Source organism: Desmodus rotundus, chromosome 2 (assembly GCF_022682495.2).
Source record: "Desmodus rotundus isolate HL8 chromosome 2, HLdesRot8A.1, whole genome shotgun sequence".
Taxonomy (NCBI): domain Eukaryota; kingdom Metazoa; phylum Chordata; class Mammalia; order Chiroptera; family Phyllostomidae; genus Desmodus; species Desmodus rotundus.
This window is the reverse complement of record NC_071388.1, coordinates 7,625,091-7,652,622: the sequence shown is the minus strand read 5'-3', so window position 1 is coordinate 7,652,622 and position 27,532 is coordinate 7,625,091. Positions and strand designations below refer to the sequence as shown.

Below are 27,532 nucleotides of genomic sequence, written 5' to 3'. Positions count from 1 at the left end.
AGTGATACCAGGTCATAGAAGGCACCCTGGCTTACTCCTACTTTCTATTGGATGCTTCCCCCTGGGGGAGGCTAGCTGCCCCATCATAAGAACCTACAGAGGACCTACAGAGAGGCCCACAAATGTGGGGGACAATAGCATCTTTGCCAGCAGCCAGCAAGAAGCAACCGTGGCCCCTGTTAAAGCCAAGGTGAGAGAGTTCACGGGCCCCAGGCGAGCCTTCCGATAACACAGCCCCAGCCAACATCTCAACTGCAGCTGTCTGGACCCGGAGCCAGAGCCGCCCAGCGGACTTTGCACCCCTGACGCTCATGCGCTGTGTGAGGGTCATGCTTGTGTTGTAAGGTGCTGATTTTGGTGTGATTTGTTATGGAGCAATAGATAACTAATAGCGGTATGTATTACTTCTGTGACCAGAAAAATGTGTATATATAAATACAAATGCAAATACACATATAGTGTGTGTGTGTGTTCTAGGACAGTATTACAGGGTCTTCCGTCTCTTTATATCTACCCAACTCTTTGAACACATACATAAATGCATACAAACATACCCTAGTACATAAATGTGCACGCACGAACATTTTATGTGCATAAATGTGCAACATACATAAACACATGTGACAAACGCCACACGTGAAATTCCCCTGCCAGGTATGTTCGCGGCAGCGTAGATACCCCTCCAATCCAGGACACTTCAGGCAAAGCCTGTCTGCCCACTTCTGTCTGTTGGGAACCAGAGCCAATCTAAAGGCCAATGGTCAGTCTGGGGCTAAGCAGACACCCGAGAGGGGATATCCTCCCAAAGACAACTGCCAGCTACCCCAGGGCCTGCTGCAGGGACCGCAGAGGAACTCAAGGAGGCAGGACCCCTTGGCTAGACGAGATCACGTAACCGAGTGGGGCACGTCGCTAACAGGCATTGTCACTGTTCAGTAGTATTTGCTGTTTATCTTTGGTCATGAAAGATTTTGTAGTAACCCTACTGTACTGTCCCTCGGGGGTTAAAGGGTGTTGAAGGAAGGAGAGGGAAAGGAAGGAAGTAGTCCTGGGAAGAAGAAGGGAAGAGAAATTATTTCTTCTCTTGAATTCTATCTGAAAATGGATTATTTGCTATAGGAGGTTTAAAAGATCTCTTCTTGAGAACTATACACGATTAATTTATTACATACTTCACATATACCCCAAACTTCAAGTTTATAATAAACAGTGATTTGATTATGATTATTTTACACTGAGCCCTTCAAATCATGTAGCCAGTCTTGCTCTGGTCAGGGTTTCTCAAAATGTAAGCGCAAGGGATGGAGACGTCAGAGGTCTGGTTACCACCCAGATTCTGACTCAGCAGGTCTGGGCTGCAGCTGGAGACCATGCAGTTCCAAAAATCCCCAGGTGATGTCGCTGCGGCAAACCAGGACCCACCCTGGGAAGCCAGGAGCTAAGAGAACCTGTAAAAACATCTTGAAATGAGTCTAACCCTAGGGATAGTCTAGGTGAGGGGGGGATACATAGAACACGCATGCCAAGGACAAGACAAGGACACAAGGTCACTGGTCACCAGCTCAGGGGAAGCATGAAAGCGTGAGGTGATGCTCCCTAGGGCCCCCCAGTTCCTTGTCAGGTCATGGAGGGTGTCTGTGTCCTCAACACCTCCCACCTTCCTTCCCCTCTCAGAATTTGCCTTCGCACCCTCCCTGGGGCAGAAAGTGGGTCCTGGGATACCCTCCTCTCTCCAGCAGCCTTGCCTGCTGGGCACCGAGTCTGCATTTGCTACATGGTAAACTCACTGGACGTGTGATTTATTTGTGGCCAGTTCTGCCTGACTCCAGAGTTTTAGGTACAGGCCCCCTGGGAAGGCTGCGAGGTTGGGACCTCCAGGGGGCACTGCCATCATAAGTTATGCTGGTGCCCACCCCAGAGACACTGAGGGTTCTCCCTGAGTGGGCTGCCGGGCCCCAGCCTGCTGAAGGAGACACGCTGGCACCTTTCTGGGCACAGCAGTGAAATCTGGGGGCAATGACACATTTCTCCTACATTCGGGGACAGCCCCGATCTGAGAAACAGGGGAGCAGCTGAAGCCACAGCCCCAGTTCATTGCCTAATCCTGTGGACATGGAACCAGGAGCTTGTGGAAAACCAGGCTGTGCCTTCGTAAACTTTTCCTGCCCTAGTTACTATTTCACAGTCACTACTTAAGATACGGCTTTCGTCACTTCGCACTGAAGTGTAACATGTGTAGAGAAATACTCCTTGTCTTAAATGCAAGGCTTGATGTGTTTCATGGGCTGAGTACACCAGGGTGACCGACACCCGGACCAAGAAACAGAGCATGGTTGGCCCCCGGAAGCCCCTCCCGCTCCAGACAGTCATTAGTCTCCACTGAGAGTGACCGCTATCCCGGCCACTACCAGCATCCATTCCTTTGGCCCATAATTGAATTTCATATGCAGTTAAGCCAAACGAGTTTGCTGATATGGGACCATTTTCAATACGAGAATGACAACTTCATGGGGTCCCACGCCATTATAAATGGAATCATAAGCCACGTGCTCCCTCACATCCAGCTCTTTCACTCAATGTTATGTTTGGAAGATGCGCCCACATCAGAGCCTGTAGCCGGGGTACCCTGTGCAATGGTGCCTCAGTCCAGTCTGCCACCGAGGGACCTCCGGGTGCTTCCAGCGTGCGGCTATCGCAGGAGTGCTGCTATGAGTGGCCTCGGGCCTGGCTTTCGGGGCACTTTCTGGCCGGGTGACACTCAGGAGCGGTATATTGGAGCATCAGGGGTGCGCAACCCCAGCCTCAGTGGATATTGCCAGTTTCCAAAGTGGCTGCACCGACTCACACCCCCCAGCAGCAGATGGGACTTCCAGATGCTATTCTGCACACGCCTTGTGACGGCTCGCTCACCACACACTCTCACACAAAGCCGTTGGCCAGCACACACCCATGTGTGCTGAGCTCTGCCGTGGGGCGAGCGCCCAGCCCTCCTGGTCCTGCCCACAGAGCTGGGGAAAGGTGTCAGCAAACACTGCAGAGTGCAAGGGTGCCAGGCAGCCCCAGGACGGCTGTTGCAGGCACAGCTGGCCACAGAGCTGTGATTTCAAGCTAGGAGACTTGCCAATTGCGGGTCTCTAGCAGCTTCTATATTTGGGGGTAAACACTAGAATTGGGGCCAGCACCTTTCCATTCTGGGAAGGATCCCTCTGGTGAACCTACAGATGTGGGGTTCTCCGGGAGCTGAGCCCAGGGTGTCATGGAAAGGCCTCCCCCTCAAGCGCTGGGTCCTTTGTTTACTAGCAGGAAAAGCCCGTCTTCCTGGAACTGAGGCTGAGCCTGCAGAGTCTTATTGTGATCGGTGTCACCTTTGCCTGCCTGGCTGAGACCAAACATCAGGGAACGGGCAGGGGCACGGGCAGGCTCTGGTGTCGTGGGTGGGCAGTGACCTCCAGGGCCCCTCCTGGGGTGCGGAGGTGGACTCCAGGAGCACCTGAACCTTTGTATCACTCTGTCGTTACCTGAAACTGGTCTCAAGCTTTGACAGACTTTGTTCAAAGGTCGGGGGATGGCTGTGTTTCCAGGAATGACAGGTGGCTTGGATTGGTGTTGGGGAAGCTGCGTGGAGACATGGCTACCAGGTGACCAGCCAGGGTTAGGTTAGCGCAGCGACTCAGGACAGCTGATGAGGACAGCTGATGAGGACAGCCGGGGTGCAGGGTGGGGTCCTGCGGGGGACACTTCCCAAGGGGTGAGGGGAAACTGAGACCCAAAGGAAGAATAGGAATTCGGTGGAAGGAGGCTGGGGCACCAGCATGTGGGAGTGCCCGGAAGGAGGAGAGCGTGGCGACCCTACCTTTGTTGATTTCCCTCTCCACCTGGGAGGGGTCCTGAAGCTGGAGCTCTGTCTTCTGGTAGCTGATCTTCCCCCTCCAAGAGATCTCACTCGAGAGCTGCTTTTTCAGCTTTAGCACCAGCGGACACCTGGTTACAATTCCTGAGAGAGAGTGTCCCAAACACCCTAAGTTTTCTTTAAAAAGAAGTGTCAAAGGTGCCCTTTGCTCTCACACCTCAGGACCTGCCCCACCATCCCCAGAGGCCTCGTCTGACATTTCTGCCCCTGTCTAGGGCCCCATTCAGATGCCCCCCACTCACTACCCAGCCCTAGAAACCTGTGGGCATTGGCCTCTGGACCTAGGTTGTCCAGGTGGCAGCCCAGGAGGGGGACAGATGGAAGCAGTGAGACCCCTGAGTGATGATGACCACCCAACCCTCCCAAGATGTAGGGGTAAGGTGGCGAGAGCCTGCGGAGGAGCCAGACATTTGGAAGGAGGGGTCCCAGGACCTTCTAAGAGCGTGGTCTGTGGAGGTGCTAGGTGGGGAGGGAGGACGGACCCTGCCATGCAGCTGGAGCTCAGAAAGGCTGGAGCTGCCCAGAGCTTCCTGGGGCCGAAGTCCGAGTGCCTGCAGCGTGAGTGAGTACTGTCCCGCAAGGAGGGCCATCTCTCACCCAGCCAGGGAACACACAAGGGTCACATGCCTGCCACTGGCTCCTGGCACCCAGGCTCTCCTCCTGTCATGCCTCTCCCCAAAACGGTGAACCCAGAAAAGAGAGAAGGAGTCCCTGCTCCTGAATCTCACTCTCAAGGATCAGGTGCCCAGCTAACGGGGGCCTCCAGGAGCCCCTGCTGTCAAGGACCAGGCTGCCTGCGGCTGGGAGGGAGCACAGACCGAGTGCCTGGCATGCAGACTATTGTGGGGGACTGTGCAGCTCTCTGGGGTCCCCACACCCTCCTCTGTGCCGGGGGACAGCCCTGGCAGGGTGGCATCGGGGCCTCCCAGCCCCTGGGCAGGGCTGACCAGACATGGGAGCAAGGGGGTCCAGGATCACCTCATCTACCACTGTGAGGATATTGTCTTTCTCCTGCTTATTTCCCCTTATAAATATCTTACTAAATTGTACAACAGCTCCTTTATGTTTTTTAAATAAAAGCATGTGTCTTATCACACATGATCCTAGCTAACAGCTTCTCAAAACGCTGAGAAAATTCATTCTTCAAAGGGACTTCGCTTGTCACCTGACACAAATGCAACCCGGTCAGAGAGGAAATGCTCCCACACCCTTGCAAAGACCTCCAGGGAGAAGGAGCCAGGTTCCAGGACCTTGACCGGCTCGGGCCGGTGATGGCTATCGCCAGGTGAAGGTGGACTTGGAAAACTTGGGGCAGAGTGGGCCACCCAGGCCACAATCTCCAGACCAAAGCTGCCCAGGGCCTGCCCTCCCGGGGGCCTCCCCAGCAGCCTGCCTCTTACTCCACAGGTACCCCGCAGACGCTCTGGGGTCTGCAGGAGGCCAGCCACTCACCGCTGCCCCTGGGGAGGGCGACGCCCGACAGGGCCTCCAGCACGGAGCTCTTGCCCGAGCTCTGGTCCCCAATGACAGCGATGGCAGGCAGGGCCAGGTCCTGCTCCACGCCCAGGGCCCGCAGGGAGTCGATGAGGTCAATGCAGGGGCGCACCTTCTCCTCGTACTGGTTGTACAGGGTGGTCTCGGGTCCCTGGAAGAGGCAGAACAGACTTCACATCCTTGGCCTCTGAGAAGGCTCCTGCCACGGTGGGGACTTTGTACAGATGTGGGCATCTGCTGATGTGGGGCCGCGGGCAGCACAGCGAGAGGTGGGTCTAGGAGGGCCTCCAGGGAGGTCCCTGTGCTTCGTTCCTATGGAGGCTTTGCCTCCACTGAAGAGGGGATACTTGGCAGGGGGTGGAGGTGCCTGACTGAAGTACCAAGAGGTGGGAACTGCCAGCCAGAGGCAGGGGCTGAGCCCTGGGGCTGCAGAGCTGGAGGAGGTTGGCCACTATGACCTGGCAGGAGTAGCTGGAGGAGAAGCTCCTGGAAGGAGACCCCCCCCCCCCTGCCACAGAACAGAAGCCCCCAGACTCACTTCAAGGAAGGTCCTGAGACTGGGTAAGTCTGACCTATTTGTGGGACGTGTGTGGGAGAGCTGGGGGCACCCGCTGTGACATTTTTGCAGGTGGTGGGCCAGTGACCAGAACATGTCTTTCCTGAATGTCCTTCTGACTTACCTTTGTCCCCTGCTGTCCCTTGCTTTCTCCTGGCTGCTGAGAGTTTAATGTCATCGAGTTGAAGTTCTTGCTGAGATGAACTTGGTCCTTGTCTCCCCCTGGCTTGTTGGGGGGAAACCTCGCTTGCCCTCCTGGTGTGAACAGTGGCGGCTGTTGCGGGAAGGGGTTCATTTCTACGTGCGGGTGGTTTTGGGAAGAAAACTGATTGTGTCCCTGCTGTGGCCAAGACCTGTGGGCTTTTGGCATCGGCTGGCAGCCAGGTGGAGTTGGTGGGTGCGTTCCCTGTTGCTCAGCACCTGTGATCTTAACAAGCTCTGCAGAGACACAGAATGAGACAGTGGCCCAAAGTCACCCCCGAGTGGTCCTTCCCAGGGCTGTACCTTGCCAGCCCCAGTTCATGCAGCCCCAGGACAACCCACCACTGCACAGAGGCATGGGGGAGCCCAGGGTCCTGGCAGAGGACCCCTGTCTGCGGGAGGGGTTGTGGGTGGCAAATACACACAGAGAACAAGTGGGGTCTCCATGGGTCCCCAGGGCTTGGGGACAGGGGCAGTGGACTCCACATTTCCATGGGAGAGTGTGGATGTCCCCCTGTACTCTGAGACACCTGTGGCTCAGGATCAAGCAGGAGACTGCTAGGTGTGGAGAGATGGGAGGTGGCATCTGTCAGGCCCTCTGGAAGCCAGCCCTGGTGCCCTCCCCCACCCCTGCCACTGTTTGTCCCCCAGACTCGGTCAGTCTGCTGGGGAGTCTGCGAGGGGTGAGGGTGTGAGTCTCCTTTCCCAGGGTCTGTGGCCTGGAATCAGATAAAGGCAGCACTGTGAGAAACAGTTGGTGGTGGGGGGGGCAGGGGCTGGCCTCACCCACCTAGGGCTGCTCTACTATGCTTGTTTTGTTTTGACAACAGTCCTACATGTTAGTTGCTAATCTGCGTTCTGCCTTTTCCGGGTCAGGAAACTTAAATACAGGAAGCTCCCGGTGTTGGTGAAATCAGGGCTCAGGCCCCAGCAGGCAACTGGAGGCAACGTGAGCCCTCCTGCACCTCCCACTCCACCTGCACAGACCCTCCCCTCTAGGAAAGGACTGAGGCAGTTCCTCCAAAGGTGGCTCCTCCACCCCGTCAGCTTCATGGCCACCTGGAATCCTGAATGTGACTTTATTTAGAAAAAGGGTGTTTGCATATGTAATTAAGGTAAGGATATGCAAATGACAGCGGGCCCTAAATCCATAAGGCAAGCAGGGGGAAGTTTGAGATGCTGAGACCCAGGGCGGTAGAGGCCACGGGAAGACAGAGGCTGAGACTGGGGTGACAGACCCCCCCCCCACACACACACACACAAGCACACGGAGGAGCCACCTGAAGGAGTCTCTGGAAGAAGCTAACCCCGCGAACACCTTGATCAGAAGCTCTGGGCTCCAGACTGGGAGACAGTCCGTTTCTGTTGTTCCAGCTGCCAGGCTCCAGTAATTTGCTACGCAGCCTCGGGGCACTGATGCAGTGTGGGGGACTAGAGTCTCAAGGCCTCGGGCACTCCTTCAGTTGGACTTGGGAAATTCCATTTACACTCCTTCTTCAGCTGCAATCCCTCAGCCCCACCCCTCCCTCTCTCCCTCCTGACATTGGGCAGAGGCACCCTGACTTCCTGGGCCGGATCTCGAGTCAATACTCCTTCTAGAAATTTTGGTGTCCTTTTCTCAGAACCAAGTCCCTAAAAAGTGTGGCCCCAACTGAATTTTCCTGTATCGACGGCACCTCTTCTCTGAATGCTGGGCCCAAATCTTCCCTCTCCTCAAAACACATGCGCACATCCGCAGTTTTGTGTGTGTCAGGCCCGCTTAGAAAACGGAGGCCGCCCTGGCTGGTGTGGCTCAGTGGTTGAGCACCGGACTGTGAATGAAAAGGTCGCCGGTTCGATTCCCAGTCAGGGCACGTGCCTGGGTTGCGGGCCAGGTCCCCACTAGGGGGCTTGTGAGAGGCAGCCACACACTGATGTTTCTTTCTCCCTCCCTTTCCCTCTCTCTAAAAATAAATAAATAAAATCTTAAAAAAGAAAAGGAGGCCTAGTTCATGCGTTCATTCAAGAAATACTTGTTGAGGATTGTTAGGGGCTGAACTGTGTGTCCCCCCACCGGGGCTTCATTGGAGATGGGCCTTCAAAGAGGTGAAAAGGTAAAAATGAGGCCGTGAGGTCAGGCCCTAATCCCATGTAGCTGGTGTCCTGTGAGAAGAGAGGACCAGGCCCCAGGGTTGGGGACAGGCTGTCTATACCCCAAGGAGGGGGCCTCAGAAGCACGGCCCTGCTGCACCCTGACCTGAGACTTCCACTGTCCGGAGTGTGAGGGAATAACCATCTGTTGTTTAAGCTGCCCTCACCTGGGGCATCTGGGGATGACAGCCCCAGGAAAGCAATTCCAGGGCCCAGTCTGCACACCAGTGGGGCAGGCACATCCCCGCCCACACCAGCCTTGTAAAATCCCGCTCCCAGCATCTCCATTCTAGCGGGAGGCCCTGAAGTAAACAAGCCAACCAACAAAGAACGGGTTCTGGGAGGAAGACAGCAAGCGGGGTAGATATACTGGGGGTGGTGTTATTTCCCCGGGTCAAGTCTTCACGGAAGAAGTATTTGAGGATGTGCCTGCAAACCAGAAATGTGGAGCCAACCTTTGATGGCCTGTAGGGCGGAGCCTTCCGGCAGAGGCTGGAGTTTCAGGGACCTGAGAGTGCCACATTGTGCTCTGTGGGGAAGTTGTGGCTTGCGTATGTGTCCTCCTGCTGAACTCTCCTCTGACAGCAGTTAGAACAGGCCCTAGTTTATATTTTGCAGCCTTCTTTGAATACATGCCATCAGCCATCAGTCATGGGGACACCAGAATTCTGCTGACAAAATTATTCCATTCTGTTCCATGATCCCCACGGATTAGAGCAGGCGTGGTTTCTCTTTCCAGCCCACACCTCCTCGTCATGGGTCTGCATCACCCACCCACGAGAGCCTAAATCAACCCTGCACTTGGAACTGTCCTAGCCTGGTCACTCCTTCACTGGGGCTGCCATAGCCAAGCGCACAGCCTGGGGGCTGGTTCCGGATGAGGCTGTGAAGAAGAACCTGCTCCAGGCCTCTGTCCTTGGCTTGTAGGTGGCTGTCTTCTCCCTGTGTCTGCACTGTCTCCAGGAAGGGGGTCAGGCAGAAGTCCCAGGGGCCCAGGGCTTGCTCCTCAGGGGCCCCAGACAGAGGTATGTGTTCTGCTCACTTCAGTTACATCATCCTGAATTTTCCATGCAGGGGAGTTCAGACAAGTTAAGCAATAGGGGTACTGTCCCCCCCCACTGGAAGGTCAGAGCCTTGGGTTGCCAATGGACAATAGTTCACGTTGACATCAAGGAAACAGTAAAGCTATTCAGATTTTGGAACCACGTGGCAGAATGCCACCAGTGACAGGCAGATTTCAGAAATGCCCCTCTAGGAGACCGCTCCCCTGCCCTGAGCCTCTTTCTCTGGACTGTTTTTGACTTGAGTGTGTTTCGAGCTTCCCACACACTGGCTGCACTGAGCCTGCGGGGAGTCCTGGAAGGACCGATGACGGGCCTGAATCCCAGCGCCCTGCGTGCATTCCCAGGCCTGCCTGGCCTCCTGGATGCACGGCAGCCCGGGTCTGCTGCGGAGGCCACACCGCAGGGAGGAGAGAGCTGCTGTATTTCAGAACATCCCTCCCTAGGCCCGGCATCTTGTGCTACATCTTCATGATCCCTCAGGTGGGCCTGGGGGGGTGTTCTGCCTGCTTTCCCACTCATGAGGAATTAGTTTCTCTTCAAAGCAGCATGCAACAACAAACGGGCCCACTGAGATTTTATCACAGTTTCCAGGAAAGAGAAAGGAAGTGGAGACCAAGTCTGAGCCTTTCCTCCGCTGAACCTCGCGGCTCTTTGTGAAGGGCAGGGGGACTGCAAGCTGTCTGACCGTCCGGTAATATCTGCCAGGTTGGTCGTGTGTCATGGGTGACCATGTGGCCTGGGTTTCTTCTTGCAGGTGGCATGACCTGAAGGGGCCACCACAGCATCTGGAGATATTGTCCCAGACAAAGCCAAGGATTGCTGGCAAAGACCAGACACTGGAAGAGACAAGGAAGGATTCTAGGAAGAGTCTCAGAAGGAGCCACCCCTGCCGAAACCTTGATCTCAGATAGCAGCCTCCAGAGCCGGGGGGAATCAGTTTCTACCGTTTATGTCACTGAGCTGTGGCACCTTGTTACAGCAGCCTCAGGGCGCTAATGCTCCAGGATTTACATCCAGTCTGTTCCCCCCAGATGCCACTGCTTTCCGGGAACACTTGGCCTCAATGTCTCCAAGTAAAAATCGGAAGGCATAGTAAGTCACCGCACGTTACAACAGGGCATCAGCAAATGCTAGAAATCGGTGCCTTGTCCTCCTCAGGAGGGTGGCCCTCTGCCACCAGAACCACACAAAGGGCTCCCGAAGCCCAGGGACCAGGCTCTGATTCTGACACCAATCCCTACGTGTCCCCACCCCCCACCCCCACGGCCCCAATGCTATCTGCCTGGAGATTGCACTGGACTACACAACGCTGTGCCTGCCCATGCCCCCTTCCCACCCGCTTCAGACACCAAGGCCAAGTCCAGGTTGTCACTGGTGTTTCTGACCAACTGGCTATAGATCAGAGGTTCTAACGACCCCTTCCTTGGTTTCCAATAATTTGCTAGAGCGGCTCACAGAACTCGGAGGAACATGTTCCTTCCCAAATCACTGGTGTATCACAAAAGAATGTAACTCAGGAACCGGCAGACAGAGGAGCACATAGGGCGAGGTGTGGGGAAAAGGGCACGGGCCCCCCACGCCCTCTCCAGGTCCTCTGCTCTCCCCAAATCTCCACGTGTTCACCAATCCCCACCCTCGGGGTTTTTATGGAGGCTTCAAAACAGGCACGACTGATGGAATCAGACTCTGGGTGACTGATTCGGCCTCCTCCGGAGTCATCGGTGACAGGTTGTCCCCTCCCTGGAGGTTGGGGGTGGAGCTGACAGTTGGGGACCCTCTAATCACAGCATTGGGTGACCAGCTCCCATTCAGCAGCTGTCTAAATGTGACCTCATTCACCTCACAAACCACAACATTCTCATCACCGAGGAAATCCCTAGGGTTTTAGGAGCTCTGTGACGGGAACTGAGACACAGGCCAAAAAATAGACTGTATTTCTTTTTTTTTTTTTTTTATATTTGCATATTTTGTGAACCGATCAGCCCAGTAAGTGTAGTTAACACCCCGTCCACACACGGTTACAACATTCTTTTCCTGGGACGAGGAGGACTTTTGAGATCTATTCTCTCGGCAACGGTCAGACACACAATTCAGTGTGATTAACTGTGGGCTGTAACATACTGCACGGTGACTACAGTCAATACATTTCGTGTTGTTATAAACCCCAGTATCACACAGGCCCAAAGCTCCCCCCCACCCCCAGATGGGTGCGCCTCACAGACCCCGCAAGGAAGGAGGGCCGCACTGGGCTTCCTGAGCAGCCACTCCCTTTCTGGAATGTGTCCTCCGGGGGCTGGCCAGCGGTGAGTGGGGGTGAAGGAATGGGGGAGCAGCACCCACACGGGTCTTAACAAGATAAGAAACTTATCTTATGGCTCCTGCCTTCCAGCACCAGCCAGGTTTACCAGGAAATCCTTTGGAAAGTCAAATCCGGGGTGAAGAGGCAAGGGGATTAAGAAGTACAAACACGTAGTTACAGAGTAGCCATGGGGATGTGGAGTACAGCATAGGAAATGGAGTAGCCAAAGCATTTATGACAAAGAACTTAATGTGAACCATGGTGGGGGGGTTGCCGAGGGGGTGGACATTGCTGGGTGGAGGGGGGACACAAGGGGAGAAATCAGGACAACCGTAATAGCATAATCAATAAAATATCATTAAAAATAAAAACAGAAAAGTCACATCTGTTTGTTAAGACATTGTAAGGCAGCCCTCCCGGCCCGGCCAGCCCTTACCTGCAAGCCTTCAGGATGGGGACCCAGGGGTCTGAAAATCACGTCTCTCCTTTCCAGCGTTTCCCTTTTATTTGGCGTGTGAATCACACTCCTCTCCACTCTTCACCAACAGACAGAGAAATGAAACCAATGTCCTGACCACAGAAATGAAACTGAAAGATCAACATCTTTCTTCTAATGAGTCTCCCCAGGGTGTCTGGGAACAGAGAGCTCCCCCCACCCCCACCCCCAGGGACTGCGGCCGGTGCTCTGGGGCGTGGACCACAATCTGCATTGCTAACAAGTCTTGGGGGAGGCTGCCCTGGGGCCGCTTTCAGAGAGCCAGGGACTTAGGGCAGTGCTGTCCCAGGGGACTTTTCTGCAGTGGTGGGACTGTTCTATTCTGTGCTGTCTATCACCAGCCACAGAAGGCCACTGAACCCTTGAAATGTGGCTCATGTGACTGAGGAACTGAGAGTTTCACTGTTTCTTTCAAATGCGTGTAGATGGCCCCTGGGTATGTGATGCCCATTCTGGGCCTCTGGGGCACGGGGTGTTTACTCATGTATATGCTTCGAAAGTCCTGAGACATTCTGCTGGTTTCAAGCCTGAGTCGCACCAGACAGATGTCGCCCCTTCTCACCGCCCTGCGATAAGTGCTGGCTACCCAGTGAGGGGAAGTGAACAGATTCCCGTAAAACCGGAGAGTTCGCAGGCAGCTGGGTGAGACAGGAAAAGGGCGGAGCCAGGCTCAACCCCAGGCTCCAGGCCTGGGACTGCAACCCTAATCCTGACCCTAATCCTAACTCCGCCAGAGCCTGCGTGGTCCTCTGATCTTCAGGTACTTCACCTGCCGAGAGGCAGGGGGCCCCCCCACACGTCCCAAGGTTCCCCAGGGCTCTGATGGGAGTGGAGAGACCCCAACCCTTGCCACCACCAGAGCAGCGGTGGAAACCCCTCGGAGCCCCCCGGGTGTGGGGCTGGGGCAGGGGAGGGGGAGCCGGCCTCAGGTCTGTTTCTACTCCCACCCTCTTTCCAAAACTCTATGAATTAAGAAAAAATAATCCTTTTTTTTTAAAGTGACTCGAAGTGGAGCAGTCCCTACCTCTCTGGGAAGCAGAAGGTCCTGGGGGTGGGGACTAAGGGGAGGAGGAGCGGCAGGACTGATGGCAGGTGGCTTGGGGAGAGAAAATAATCTTGAGCACCTCTTTACTTAAAGCTTTTGTGGGCAAGTTTTTCTTTGTAGAAGGAATTCAGAGGCTTAGAAAATGTTTTTTAAAAATATATTGGAAGGGAGGGAGAAAATCATCCATCTGTTGCCCCTCATGCACCCCGACCCAGGGACCTGGCCGGCAACCCAGGAATGTGCCCTGACCGGGAATTGAAACTGCCGCCTTCCTGTTGGCAGCCGGCACCCAATCCACTGAGCCACAGCAGCCAGGGTGAAAATGGAGGCATTAGGAGGTCATGGGGCGTCTTCATGGTCTGTCCTCCAGGACCCAATACTGGCCCCACCACCCCAGAGTCCCAGTGGGAGCTGAGGACCTGGGTCCTCTGGGCAGACCCAGCAACTCTGCAGGGTGAAGTTTCTGTTGTTGCACGGATAGCTTTTCTAATGGGCCAGCACCTCCACTGCTCTAGGAAAGACACAAGTGTTAAAAGACCAAAATTCAACAGAGTAGCCCTGGCCGGGTGCTCCAGTAGGTTAGAGCATCATCCCGGAGCACCAAAAAGATGGGTTTGATCCTTGGTCTGTGCTCATAAGGGAGGCAAATGATGGATGTTTCTCCCCCCCTCCATTGCTTTCTCTCTAAAATCAATAAACATATCCTCAGGGGAGGATTAAAACAATTCAACTGAGTGAATTTAAAAATCAAAATGGCTTTAATGATTTGCGAATGGGGCAGCCTCCCATCTCGCACGCAGATAGAGAGAAGACAAGCTCTCCGTGGCTGCTTGAGTGAAAGGTCTCCATAGGCAGAAGGGGCGGAAGACGGAAAAAAAGAATTGTGGCATCTTTCTTTGGGGGACCGAAGGGGCCTATCCTGGAGAACACCTAACTGCTGTGGACCCTGCAATTGCAGACTGACCAGTTAGGGTTGCTACATCCTTGGGAAGAACTGCAGTCCGGTTAGTTTTTAAGGCTCGGTTTGGTGACATGGGCTTAGCACGAGTGACCCATTTGGGCTGCTTGTTTCTTTTTTTTAACAGAAGGCACCTTTGAAGCTGGACAGAGTGATGCTAGTTCAGCACGAACACCTGGGGGACCCTCCATTCCCCATCAGCACAGCACCCCCTCACACACCCCTCACCCGCAGCTGCTCACCTGCACGCTCTGACTGCAGGACACGGGGTCCTTGTTGCCAGAGGGTGGTGACAGGCCCCGGGAAGGAACCCCACGCCATAAGCAGCCTCAGAGCACAGGGCCGGTTCTCGGCGCCCCTGTGAGCTCACTGGGCCGCCAGCCCACTGAGCCAGAGCGGGCCCACTCTCTGACGGACCTCTCCTTCCAGGTGCATGTTCCCCACATACAAAGGAGACCAGGCAAACCGTTTCCCCAAGTCAACGAGGTGGAGGGAACTGTGGGTGAAAAAGGGGGCCACACACTGAGCCCCACCAGCTCAGGGGAGGCCTGCATGGCGGTCTTAGAAACTCAGAGACGCTCTGAAGTGAAAACTTTCTAACCAAAGTCCATTCATGGCAGTCAGGTCCGAGGGCAGTGTTTTCCCACGAAGGTCATCTTTACTCTGACTGAGCTGTCCGGGTCTGTGTATGCGTGTGTGTCTAGGATAATATGCTAGATAACATACCTTCAGGATATCAAAGTCATTTGCCTTTTTCCAGAATCTCACGGCACAACCAGGGAGCCAGAGCAGAGACCATAAATCCCCTCATTGTTATCATCATGTTAATTGTTAACTGTTAACCATCCCATACCCACAAATGTAAAAGAAGGATGCGGCTATTGCTTTTACTTTTTATCCAGTCCCAGAGATCCCTGCCCCCTTTGCTTTCTCCCACCTCCCTAATCTCTACCAACGGATTTCTTGTAACTCCCGCACAGTTCGCTTTGATAGCCCTGTGTAAAATGAAGTGCGGAACTGCCCTTCTCCGCAGCATTTTTTCAGTCCGTTGAGATTCTGCTTCCTGGCCATTGTCTTCCCTCCCCACCCCGTTAAACAGGGGCTGGCCAGTGGTGTGTCACCCCTGCAGGAAGGGAGGCAGAGACTGTGTCCCTTCACTACGGCACCCCCGGTGGCAGAAGGCAGAAGGCAGTAGGTGCCCAGATTTGTGCATGGACCCACAGGAAGAGAGCAAGGGCTCAAATGGAGTTGGGCGAGGTGGAATTGCTAAGCGCTCTGACTGTTGCCTGTTCTCCCAGGAGCTGACTGCCCAGCTGAGGGGCTGCTCAGTGATGACGGAGTCAAGGTTTTCTCTTGGCAGAGCTGTCGGGACTGCAGGGTCCAGATGCGATCACAAAGAATACTCCACACACGGGCACGCAGTGGCTACCTCCCCCTACCATCTCCTTTCCGGGGTGGATCCCTTCATTTAACAATTTCCACCCATTGCAGTCTTCCTGCTCATGGATATCTTCACACACACAGATTGGCATAAAAATACTGCGTGCTGAGCCACCAGCAAATATTGGTTGGTTGATGACAAAACCTAAAACATCAAATATTGACTGTTGGGTAAGATTCACAGGCCACTCCATGATCCATTTGTCTATAAAAAACCATTTATTGTCTGCATAATGTTAGCTTGGTTCTTTCGGTACACAGCCTTCTATCTGGATTTCTGCGGGCCAGCCCAAGTATCTGTTATTTGCATCATCAGAGTGGTTGATCTGTGGAAAAGAAAGAAAAGAATTTTCCTGTTTTGCTAATCAACAAATATTTAATGTGTCAGCCATGAGCAAAGTCCTATAGCTAGGAGGTTATCCTCTTGATTGCTTCCTAGAATGGAATTTGCTCCAACTCGCTCTGGGTGCTTGATTTTCTCTCAACGTGCTTCCAAATACTATTAGAGCCAGGTGTTAATGCAGCTCCAGAACGTTCTGCAATGATGTAAACATTCTGTGATCGACACTGTCCAGCAGAGTAGGCACCAGCCTCGTTCGGCTATAATGCACTTGAAATGCACCTAGTGGGAGTGATGAACTGAATTTAAGTTCTATTTAATTGTAATAAATGCAATGCCCACTTAATAAACGTAAATGCAAGTTTGGCTCGCCGCTGCTGGACTGAACAGCATAGCTGCAATGTTGAGTTTCTAGTTCTTCGGGAGTGGGACTATGTATTTTTTTAGGTAACTGCAGAATTCCTAGCTCAGCAAAGGCGAGTTCATATTGATGCAGGCTTAGCCTTTTACATCTTCAGTTCTTTCGCAGATAATGGAGTGCCTTCACTTACACTCCAGAAGAATAATATGCATTCTAACCTTTGGAATTCTAGTTACACACTCTTTCTATATAACAGCGTTGAGATATAACGTGCACCCTACAAAATACACCCAAAGTGTGCACTTCAATGGCTTTCACTATATTCACAGAGGCAGGCAACTGTCATAATCAATTTTAGAATGTTTTCCTCCCCTGCACAAGAAACCACACACCCACAGGCAGTCACTCCCCACCCCTCACAGCCCTAGGGACCCGCTAGTCTATTTTCTCTCTCTGTGGATTTTCTCTACTCTAGAAATTTCATATACCATATTTTGCCATGTACAATGTATACTCACATTTTTGGCCCAGACTTTCAGGAAAAAAAATCTTTTGTTTGAATTTTTTAATTTGATTTTTAGTTTATTTATATTTAGATACTTGTTTTTTGTATTATAAAGAATTTGAGCATTTATTTTTGAAGATATAATGGCAGAAGAAATTTTATGTAACAAATAATTACAAAACCCAAGAACAGATACAGGTGTTTCAGGCACTACCCACGTATAATGTGCATCCTTATTTCTCCCTCCAAATTGTGGGCACAAAAGTGCACATTATACACGGAAAAATACGGTAAGTGAAATGAGCGGTCTTTTGTGTTTGGTTGCTGCCCCCAGCGTGCTTTCCAGGCCCATCCATACTGCGGGTGTATCGGCACTTCATCCCTCCTCATGGCTGAACGACATTCCAGTGTACGGCCACACCGTATATTATTTACATATTTTTATACACTAAGTCATTTGACTTGTTTCTACTTTTTGGTAATTATGAATAAGGCTGCTATGCACGTTCATGTCCACTTTCTTTTAATGCGCATATTTTTTGTGCACATGTTTTCATCCTCTTCGGTGTATATCTAGGAGCGGAATTATTAGGTCACCTGGTAACTATATGCCTAATTTTTCTTGAAAAAGGGACAGAATGTTTCCCAAAGCAGCTCTAATATTACATTTCTTGCAGCAGGGCCTGAAAGTTCGAAATTCTCTACACCCTTGCGAACCCGTCTTAGGGTGTGTTTTTCACTACAGCCCACCTAGGAGGGTGAGGCAGTGTCTCCCTGCGGCGTTTGTTTGCATTTCCTGATGGCCGATTATGAGCATCTTCTCATGTGCCTCTGGGCCATCTGTATGTCTTCTTTGAAGACATGTGTATTCAGATCCTCCACCCACTTTAATTGGGTCATTTGTCTTTTTATTAGTGAGCTCTGAGAGTTCTCTATACATTTTGGGTGTAAGTCCTTTATTCGCAATGTTTTTCTCCCATTTTGTAGGTTATCTTTTTATGTTCTTGGTGGTATTCTTTGATGCATAAAAGTTTTGAGTTTTGATTGAATGCAAGGTATCTGTTTTTTCCTTTTGTTGTTCGTGCTTTTGGTGTTGTATCTGAGAAATCACTGCCTAATCTGAGGTCACAGAGATTTATGGCTACATTTTCTCTTCTAAGAGTTTAGGGTTCTAGCTCCTAAATTTAGTCATCTGACTGATTTGGACTTAATGTCCCCAAATGGTGTGACACAGGGCTCCAGGTTCATCCTCTTGCACGTGGGTGACCCGTTGTCTCAGCGCCAGAAGGCGAAAAGACCACTCATTCTCCACGCAGTGGTTTTGGCACTCCTGTCCAAGGTCAACTGGCCAAAAAAGTGAGGTTTTCTTTCTGGACTCTCGATTCTGCTCCATGGGTTGATAGGTCTGCCTTACTTCAGTACCACACTGTCTTGATTACCGTGGCTTTGTAGCGAGTTTGGAAGTTGGAAAATGTTCTTCTTTTTCCAGATTGTTTTGGCTATCTGGATCCTTTGAATTTCCGTATGAATTTTAGGATCTGCTTGGCCATGGCTATAAAACAGCCAGCTGGGATGTGAAGGGGGAGTGTGGATGTGCACATGGGCCAGGGCCTCCACTTCCTCAGAAAACAGTCAGTGCAGTGGGTGCACCCTCCCCGTACATCGGAACCCCCTTCGGGCCCCTCCCTCTGAGACTCTAGTCCAGTTGGCCTGGGCGTCTGTGTTTTTTGGGGGAGGCTTAGGTTGGGAAGGACAGTTTGGGGAGGATGGGTTGGAAAGAGCAGGGGAAGCTAAGGAAAGTCCCAGTTGCTCTGGATTTCAGGGCTCTATGCTCAGCTCCTTGCTGAGCCCCACATGTTGCTCCCCCTTGTCCTTATCGACTCTTGTAAGATGCGGGAGCTGTCTTTACCCCTTTCTCACAGGGGATGATTCTGAGGCACAGAGGGGTTAACTAACCTGCCTACAGCCACACAGCTACATAGGTTAAGTCTGGAGATCCATAAGATGCCGGATTGGTACATGGGATGGAAGAGAAGGTGGTCCTGATTCACTCCACAGAGCCAGCCCGAGGAAGGCCAAGGGTCAGTGGGGCACACACCCACATCTCAGCTGCTGAAGAATTACCTAGCTTTCAGTTCCTTACGCAGATCAGAAAACTCAAGCCCCGGGAGGCGAAGTGGCTGTTCAGGATCACATGTGGCCCCTGACGAACCTGACCCTGGACACCAAGCCCCCTCTCCCAGCCGTGCCAGCTCATCTCACCCGCCTGCAGGTCCAGGCAGTGGTAGCCCAGGGAGAGCCACCACCCAGAGTCCCGGGAATGCCTCACTCGTGAGGACAAGTCCGTGAGGTCTCAAGCACATGGGGTGTCCAAACCTGATCATTAGTAATGAGAGGTCGAGGTGTTGAGAGCTAGGAAAGAGGGCTAGCCAATTTTAAGCATTGCTAAGCAGAAAACCTCTTGAAGGTCACCAGAATAGATAGGGGAGAGAAACAACATTGTTGGCCAAAGTAAGGGTAAAGGTAAACAATATGTGATTTGCAGAGGGCTTATTCTGAGTTACAGCCAATTAGAGGGCCATAAAACTTTGGGTGCCAGACTCATCTCGGGTCTGGACCCTTATCTTTAAACTGAGGGTACAAATTAAGTGGGACAGACAGATGGTTCTTATCAACAGGAGACAGACAGATAGTTCCTCCTGACCCCAGAGCTATGCAGAGATAACCGCAACTCCCACTTTTGTAACTTGCTTGCTTGCTTCTCACCGTATAAAAGAGCTAGCCTGTGAGCGTTCGGCGCGACTCCCCTTTGCAGCCTTAACGGGCACCCTGGGAGTTCGCCCCTGCGCAGGTAAAAATAAAGTACCATCTAAGTGCACTCCACACGTCTCCATTTGATTTTCTGCTCGCGTACGGGATACAACATTTGGAGGCCCCAGCGGGATCTCCCTTTTGGGAGTTTTGCTTTTGGAGACTGGGTGGACAGTTCGAACTCAGTAAGTAATTTGTCAGGATCCTGTTTTGGTTTTGGTTTCAGTCCTCCGGAGGCTTTGCCCTGAGGTAGTAGGCAGGACGCTGCCGGAACCCTACCCAGGGGTTCGGAGAATAGTGGGACGCCACTTCCGAATATAGGTTTTGTCTCTGTGCCGCGCGGCCTTGTCGTGTTTGTCTGTGTTATGTTGTCGGAGGTATGTTATTAATGTAGTGAGAATGAGAGTGTGATTGTGTCTGTGGCTCCACCGGCATCAGCCTACGGAGTGTGCGTGGGCCCCAACCTGCGGTTCCTTAGTCTGTCATACGGCATAACGGCTGGGAGTTTAACCCGAATTCTACGCGGGCAGCCTTAGCTAAGACAGACCTAAGTCCTCGCGAGAGGAGAGGCCAGGCGGGCGAGGCGAATATCCTCCGACCTCGTTAGCTGTTTGTCTCGATATTGTGCTTGTCTCAGTTACGTGAAACTAACCCTTGTGAAAATGGGCCAGCGGGAGTCCACCCCCGAACTCCCCGCTTGATTGCATCTTGAATAACTTTTCTGATTTCCAGCGTCGTGCACGCGGCTACGTGAGCGTGCAGCTCGATCCGGAGTTCCTGCGGACTCTTTGCCAGCTAGAGTGGCTGACTTTTGGTGTCGGATGGCCTGCAGAGGGGACTTTCGACCTCCCGGTATTGTTTGCAGTTCGGGCCACAGTTTATAGAGCCCCACACCCCGATCAGATAGTTTACATCAATGTGTGGGTAGATATAGCCCCAGACAAGCCAGGCTATATTCAGAAATGTCTAAGAAGGAGTGCTTCCCGCGGAAGAACGGTTCTGTTAGCCGGGGGAAGAGGAAAACAAAAAGAAATTCCCGGAGCCCTCCGCGCCTAGAGGGCGGAGGGTGCCTAAACTCTACCCCCACCACTACCAGGACCTGGGGAGGACATGTTAGACCCCTTGAATGCGCTCCCTCCCTACCCTAGGAGGGAAGTGCCGCATTCTACCCAGCCGGAGGAGGGAGGGACACTCTCGAGCCCTCCTCACACCCGAGGGGGAACTAGAGAAGGGGAGGAGGCTCTAGTATTCCCAGCACCTCCGGCACTTCTGCCACTCCGTGAGGCACCGCCCAGACCGGGTGCCCCTGCTGGAGCACCCCCTCGGTTGATATATGTTCCTTTCTCCACTAGTGATCTGTATAATTAGAAACACCAGAATCCCCCATTTTCTGAGAAACCGCAGGGATTAATTTCCCTACTAGAAACTATATTTAGGACTCACCAGCCAACCTGGGATGATTGTCAGACTCTATTTACCTCAGAAGAAAGGGAAAGAATTTATAGGGAGGTTGCAAAGATTGTGTTGGGAGAAGGGGAGGGAGGAATCTCCCGCTGCTTTCCTAGAAAGATTACTACAGGCAGGTGCGGTAGTTCTTAGGAGCAATAGGATAGTGCCGCCTCTGGATTCTAGGGTTTGCAGAATTGGCCAAGCCTCTCCATGAACTTACGAGGGGAAAAGAGGGAAATATAACTTGAACTGAAAAAGAGAACCAAGCCTTTGAGGCGCTTAAGGCAGCTTTGGTATCTGCACCTGCCAAATTTAGGAAAGCCGTTCCAGCCGTTTGTGGCAGAAAACGGAGGCATTGCAAAGAGAGTGCTGAGCCAGGCTTTAGGACCCTGGGGAAGGCCCGTGGCCTATTTGTCCAAGAGATTGGACCCAGTAGCCTCAGGGTGGCCAACCTGCTTACGAGCTCTAGTTGCCACAGCCATGCTAGTGAAGGAGGCCAGCAAGCTCACCCTTGGACAGAATTTGCAGATAATTGGGGAGCATCATATAGAGAGAATTTTGAAATCCTCTCCTGATCGCTGGTTGTCTAATGCACGGCTAACTCAGTACCAGGTGCAGTTGCTGAATTCCCCATCAGTCCAGTTCCTGAAAAGTGCCGCCTTGAATCCAGCCACCCTGCTTCCAGCCCCTGATCCAACCATCATGCATAGCTGCCATGAAATATTAGAGCAGGTCACAGGCATGCGCCCAGACTTGCGGGATGAGGCATACAAAAAACCAGAGCTCGCTCTGTTCTCGGATAGCAGTAGTTTCCTTAAGGAAGGGCAGCGGTACACGGGGGCTGCGGTAACCACGGAAACTGAAGTCCTTTGGCAGCAAGCCCTGCCAAAAGGAACTTCAGCCCAGAGGGCGGAGTTGATGGGGCGTTTGCAAGGTCTAATCTTAAGAAAGCTGCAGGATATCTCTGCATATCTAGGGACTTTGAGTAGAAGATGCCTGTACTGGTAGGGACTTTTGGCTGCCACGTACTGAGTTTAAGTGCTGAGTTTAAGTACAGTCCTTCCCAGGGTGGGAAAGGAGCAGGGATTAAAGGTAGACTGTAGTTAAATCTGGATGGGCAAAAATATGTAGAAAGGTTGTGAAAGTTTTAAACCTGGAGGAAAGGAAACCTCAACTACTTGTTTTCTGGTTTTATGGTAATGTAGTTTCATTTTGCTTCCGTTTCTAATCAGAAACCCCCTGTATCTGAAGACCTAGTTAGGGTCACCTGAATACCTAGTGAAGGTCGCCTGTAACCGGTTGGAGAGAATGCCTTTGCCACTCAGGACCCAGGAAGGGTCATTTGGGCCTGATGTGTGTTTCAGCCTGAGGCAAAGGAGCATGTCTCTGCCAAGAGACCGGACCTGAAGGGCATGTCTCTGCGGAGGCTCCAGTAGACGCACCGGTGCAAGAGGATGCCTCTACCTGTGTGCTGTTCTTATAGAACTCCGTCTGTGTTTTAGATTTTGTTCTGTATCTTCTCTGAAAAGAAAATTGAGGATTCCAGGGATAGTTAAAACTTCACACTCTGTAGGAAAGTGAACAAGGGAAAGTGCAAGATATGTAAATGAAGATGTATGAAAGGATACAGAAGGTTAGTGGATGTTGCAGAAGGTCTATGGGAAGCTGTAAAGATAGAAGAGGGTTTGTAAAAAGGTGTGTAAAAGGTTATAAAAGTTTGTGAAAGTTTTGGAAAGAAAGTGTGTGGGGCCAGTAATAGAAGGTATAAGGCATAGAGATGCAATCTTAGTAGATATCAGAAGGAAAAGGATTTTCCTTCGCACTTGGTATTTTTCTCCCTACCTGATCCCTCCAGAATTTGGCATTCTGAAGGAGTGAGTAATGACATAAGGTTTCTCTGCATAAATCCATTAAGACCAGTCATTAATAGTTTGTTAACCGATGCTTTGACTGGAATGTCACGCCTGAAGGAGGCATGTCTGGGTTCTGGTTGTCACCAGGAAGCCCCGAGGAACTGGGATTGACTTGAGAAGCTAGCAAAAGCCCACAGGAAGAAGCCTGGCACCTTGGTTGATTGTGTGGTTCGTGGCAGTCTTTCCAGGGAAGGAACGAAGGTTGCTTTCCTGAAAGATGGATAAAAAGGAACCTGTAGGCACAACGAAAGCCTCAAGGATTTAAGTGAAACAACTGGTACAGGTGAAGCCAGGTGGCAGATGTGTGGCTCTGCTTCTGTGCCCTGAGGGGCAGACTGAAGTCAGTCTAAAGGTTCCCTGAGTGAGTTCCAGCGAAGCGAACTTAAAGATCATAGGCGATCCAGGCTGCTCTTGGTGTGTTTATGCAAACGAACAGGCAGAATTAAACGTTGGACTCAAAGTAGTCTCTTTAATAACGATGAGGGTGCTCTTAAGGAGAAAAATCATGGTCTAAGGAAAATCACAATGCTCAGTATTGGATATAGGAATCATGCAGCTGTCTTGAAAGTTTGCTTTCATTTGAAAGTTGAAACTGGGTTTGTAATATTACCGAAGATGTTCAATTTACAGGCACGAAGGGCCTGTCAAATTGCCATTGCTGTATGTCATCGCAGCAAGGGCCTTGCAACTGAATGTCTTCCCAAAAGACAGTCTCACCAGCATAGAGACTGGCTTGGGAGTGGTTGTGTAAATTAACCTGCGTGTTCCTCCTTCTGTTTTCATAGGGCGTGGGACTATGGCCTCATTACCTGAGAGAATGGTTGCAATATAGGCCTCACTTAAGGAGCCCATCTTCATCATCTACCCCTGAGACTCAGCTAGTTTGGTTAAACTAGGTAGTTGGGTTGGTAAAGGGTTTGAGAGATCTGTGGGCTTCACTTCAGAGCTTATCTTCCCTTTTCTGTCCTAATAGCCAAGACAGAAAGGGCCCAGAGATCTGAAAGGAGAGAAATCCTGATATATTCCCCTCAGCCTGAGTGAAGTGTAGTGAGCCACAGGGTTTTGGATAGGTGTAGCATGTCTCATACACCTTCCCTTCCTCCAGATAAGCCATTCTTTACCTAGGTGCCTGCCTTTCTGATTCGGTAATTATGATTTAATTGTGCCTTCCAACTCTCTTGCCAAATCTGTCACCTCCAGAATACGACGAGGATGCCAACTGTCCAGTAATGCCAGCCTTTGGACACCGAGCTTGCAACTTCGCAGTGACAGCCAACTGACTTGGATTAAATAAGGTCCTTCCCCTTACAGGAAAGGACTACCTCCGTGCTGCACCCCCTTTCAGGGCACCCCTGACCCAAGGTTAGGTAGGACAACGTCCATGTCCAGCCGGAAGCAGTTACAAGAAGATGAGACCTTCGCCCATTGTCCTTTATATAATTATAAAGGGGTTATATATCTGAAAGGAAGGATTGAAGCAGGGTGCAGCCAAGAGGAGGTCCCAGGAAGGGATTTGTAATAGGGTCCAGAACTCAAGGTGTACCATTCCTAGGCCCCTTACTCATAATTCTTCTGGGGATTAAGCCTAGGGCCTTGCATCCTACAGACCCTAGTTCAGAATCTAGAAGCCACAGTCACTCGTACTGCAGTAGCTAAGGTGCTGGCCCTTCAGAATTATCAGCATCAGTACCAGAAACTAAGGCAGTTTACTGATACCCAGAACTATGGCCAGCTCTATAGTGATGCTAAAGGAGCCGAGAACAACTTTTTGCATCAAAAGGGGGGAATATAGTAGATAATGGTTTAGTTAGTATGCTGCTCCCAGTTACTATGCTGCTTCCAGGTTGCCCCTGGCTGCTCACTTACAGGTTCAGTGAGCCCAGGTGGCACTAAGGGAACCTGTGCTCAGGTTTGGGGAGGAAGTGAACCCCTAGGCTCTATAAGCTGAGCCTGCATGAATATTAGGAATTGGATACTAAGCCATGTAGGTACACCACCATTTTAGGTAAGCCGATTATAGAAATCGTTGTTTAACAACAAGGAACATGACCCACTCCTCCGAAAAGAATCCAGGATTACTGAAAGCCCCTGAGGGTATTTGGTTTATATGCCTCCAAGGAATATATCTTTGTTTGCCACCAATTTCTTATCAAGAATTTCGTGTAACTGGGTACATAATTCCCCAAGTGTATCTCTATGCAGGAAACCCAGATTTTGTTCTCCCCTCTAGGACTAGGAAAAAAAAACTCCCCTTCTTATACCCATAGTAGCCACTGTTAGGATCTTAGGGTCCCCCGCACTCAGTGCTGCAGCCCTCATTCGGGAGATTTAGAGTTAAGGCAGCTTTTGCAGACTTTCTCTAAGGACATATCTCTGCTGCAAGATCAGGTAGCTGATTTAGAAAGACTGGTAGACTCCTTAGCAGAGGTAGCTGTCCAAAATCGGAGAGGATTAGATGTATTGTTCTTAAGGAAAGAAGGATTATGTGCAGCATTAGGAGAAACTTGTTGCTTTTATGCTAATCATTCAGGGATAATTAGAGATAGTATCAAGGTCTTAACCCAGAGACTAAAAGAATGAGAAAATCTAGAAGAACCAACGCAGGAATCTATTAAGATGTCCCCATAGTTGACTACCCTGATTTCCTCTATTAGTGGGCCTTTATTAATTATACTCCTCTGTTTAACCTGTGGCCCCATCATTAGTATGATTCAAGGATTTGACTCATAAGTGCCAACAAGGAAATGGGGGAATGTTGAGAGCTAGGAAAGAGGGCTAGCCAATTTTAAGCATTGCTAAGCAGAAAACCTCTTGAAGGTCACCAGAATAGATAGGGGAGAGAAACAACATTGTTGGCCAAAGTAAGGGTAAAGGTAAACAATATGTGATTTGCAGAGGGCTTATTCTGAGTTACAGCCAATTAGAGGGCCATAAAACTTTGGGTGCCAGACTCATCTCGGGTCTGGACCCTTATCTTTAAACTGAGGGTACAAATTAAGTGGGACAGACAGATGGTTCTTATCAACAGGAGACAGACAGATAGTTCCTCCTGACCCCAGAGCTATGCAGAGATAACCGCAACTCCCACTTTTGTAACTTGCTTGCTTGCTTCTCACCGTATAAAAGAGCTAGCCTGTGAGCGTTCGGCGCGACTCCCCTTTGCAGCCTTAACGGGCACCCTGGGAGTTCGCCCCTGCGCAGGTAAAAATAAAGTACCATCTAAGTGCACTCCACACGTCTCCATTTGATTTTCTGCTCGCGTACGGGATACAACAGAGGCAGGGGCCTCGGGTAAGTGTTTCTACAGGACTGGCTTCCTGGATGCAGAAGAACATGGGGGTTACACAGAGAAAGCATGCTCTTTGAGATGCGTGCTGAAATTTCCATGAATTCTGAGCTTCCGGAGGGTGACAACAGGGGCATCAGAGAAGCTGCTGAACTTCCGTTGGGCGTCAGTCATGAGTTACCTGGCTGTGTGGCCACACTGAAATCACACCCATCTGGCCCCCTTCCTCTCCACCCCCAGGGGCCCGCCTGCTTCTGTCTGTCTTCCTTCCCAGACCCATCACCATACTGGACAGCCTGACCAGGGCACCGGGACCAAATGTCCTCGCCTGCGGTCAGAAGCCACCTGTGGGCCCTGCTGGAGACATTCATCTCTCTGCCTCCTCTGAGTTTGCAGCTCACGGAAAGAAGAGAAGACCCTTTTCTGAAGGAAGAGTCAGACGTCTCGCTCCTTGGCAGGCTGCCAGCTCCCTCCCTTTCTGTTCCCAGGGCAGCACTGTCTGAGAGACACTGTGTCATCATCCCTGGGGGCATCAGCTTATAGATCCCATGACATGTCCCCACCCGTCAGCTGGAATTTTCACAGGCGACCAAGTTAACACATTAGGACTTCATTCTCCTGCTGTTCACTTCGGGAAATAAAAGGACTTCAAATCAGTCACGAACAGGTTATGACAACAGCAGCAGCAGCAGCAGCGAGAGCTGTGTTTGTCCAGCGTCCGGTGTCCTCCCCGTCAGATGAGCTTCAGGGGCACAGGCACGGGTGGCCGCCGACCCACCTTAACGGTGAGTCCCACCGAGATCTGATCCCCACGAGGGGGCCAAGGAGAGAGAGGACTGTGGGGGCTGCAGCGTGATGGAAAATCAATTCCAATAGCCCATTCGGAATTTTCTACTTCAAAGAGATTTGAGAATTGAAATTTCAGCCAAGAGCCTTTCTAATGCTGATCTAACGGGGAAGGTTTCCAAACTTCTTAGCATGGCAGGTTTTCCCTGGAATGATGTTATCAAGCATCTACTGAGTGGATGGTGGGACGTTTCCCAGACTTAGGAATGAGGAACCCTCAGCGGAGAACCAAGGGGTCAGGCCAAGGGACCATCTCCGTAGTGCCCTGTGTGGTGTGTCCTGTACACAAGGCTGTATTCAGAGACAGAGTCGTAACCCACCAGCAAATCACAGCCCGCACTACACTAACCAGCTGTGGGGAGGGATGTTTAAAAACCAACCCCCTTGTGCTAAGTTTGCATGACTTACTGTGGTGACTACATTGTAAG

The 27,532-nt window shown here is 51.5% G+C and overlaps 2 protein-coding genes and 1 long non-coding RNA gene across 5 annotated transcripts in view; 1 reads left to right on the top strand and 2 right to left on the bottom strand.

Annotated features, from left to right (window-relative positions):
* The window catches only part of MX2 (MX dynamin like GTPase 2), a 30,486-nt gene extending 18,194 nt beyond the window's left edge, over window positions 1-12,292 (bottom strand). The window contains exons 1-4 of the mRNA XM_024559822.3: window positions 12,091-12,292; window positions 6,085-6,398; window positions 5,363-5,555; window positions 3,854-3,994 (exon numbers count right to left, since the gene is read on the bottom strand). Of these exons, the coding sequence (XP_024415590.2) occupies window positions 3,854-3,994; window positions 5,363-5,555; window positions 6,085-6,330 (580 nt within the window). The 5' untranslated portion in view covers window positions 6,331-6,398; window positions 12,091-12,292. The remainder of the gene's footprint in view (window positions 1-3,853; window positions 3,995-5,362; window positions 5,556-6,084; window positions 6,399-12,090) is intronic.
* A 3,501-nt stretch (window positions 12,293-15,793) lies between these two features.
* Window positions 15,794-27,532, bottom strand: part of FAM3B (FAM3 metabolism regulating signaling molecule B) — a 30,638-nt gene continuing 18,899 nt past the window's right edge. For all 3 annotated transcript variants that reach the window (XM_045195964.2, XM_045195968.2, XM_024559811.3), the window contains exon 8: window positions 15,794-15,919. In XM_045195964.2, coding sequence (XP_045051899.2) covers window positions 15,830-15,919 — 90 coding nt within the window. In that variant the 3' untranslated portion in view covers window positions 15,794-15,829. The remainder of the gene's footprint in view (window positions 15,920-27,532) is intronic.
* LOC128779981 (uncharacterized) lies at window positions 19,207-26,200 on the top strand. Its single transcript, XR_008426000.1, has 2 exons — window positions 19,207-19,795; window positions 20,343-26,200. It is a non-coding gene; the product is annotated as an uncharacterized lncRNA (long non-coding RNA).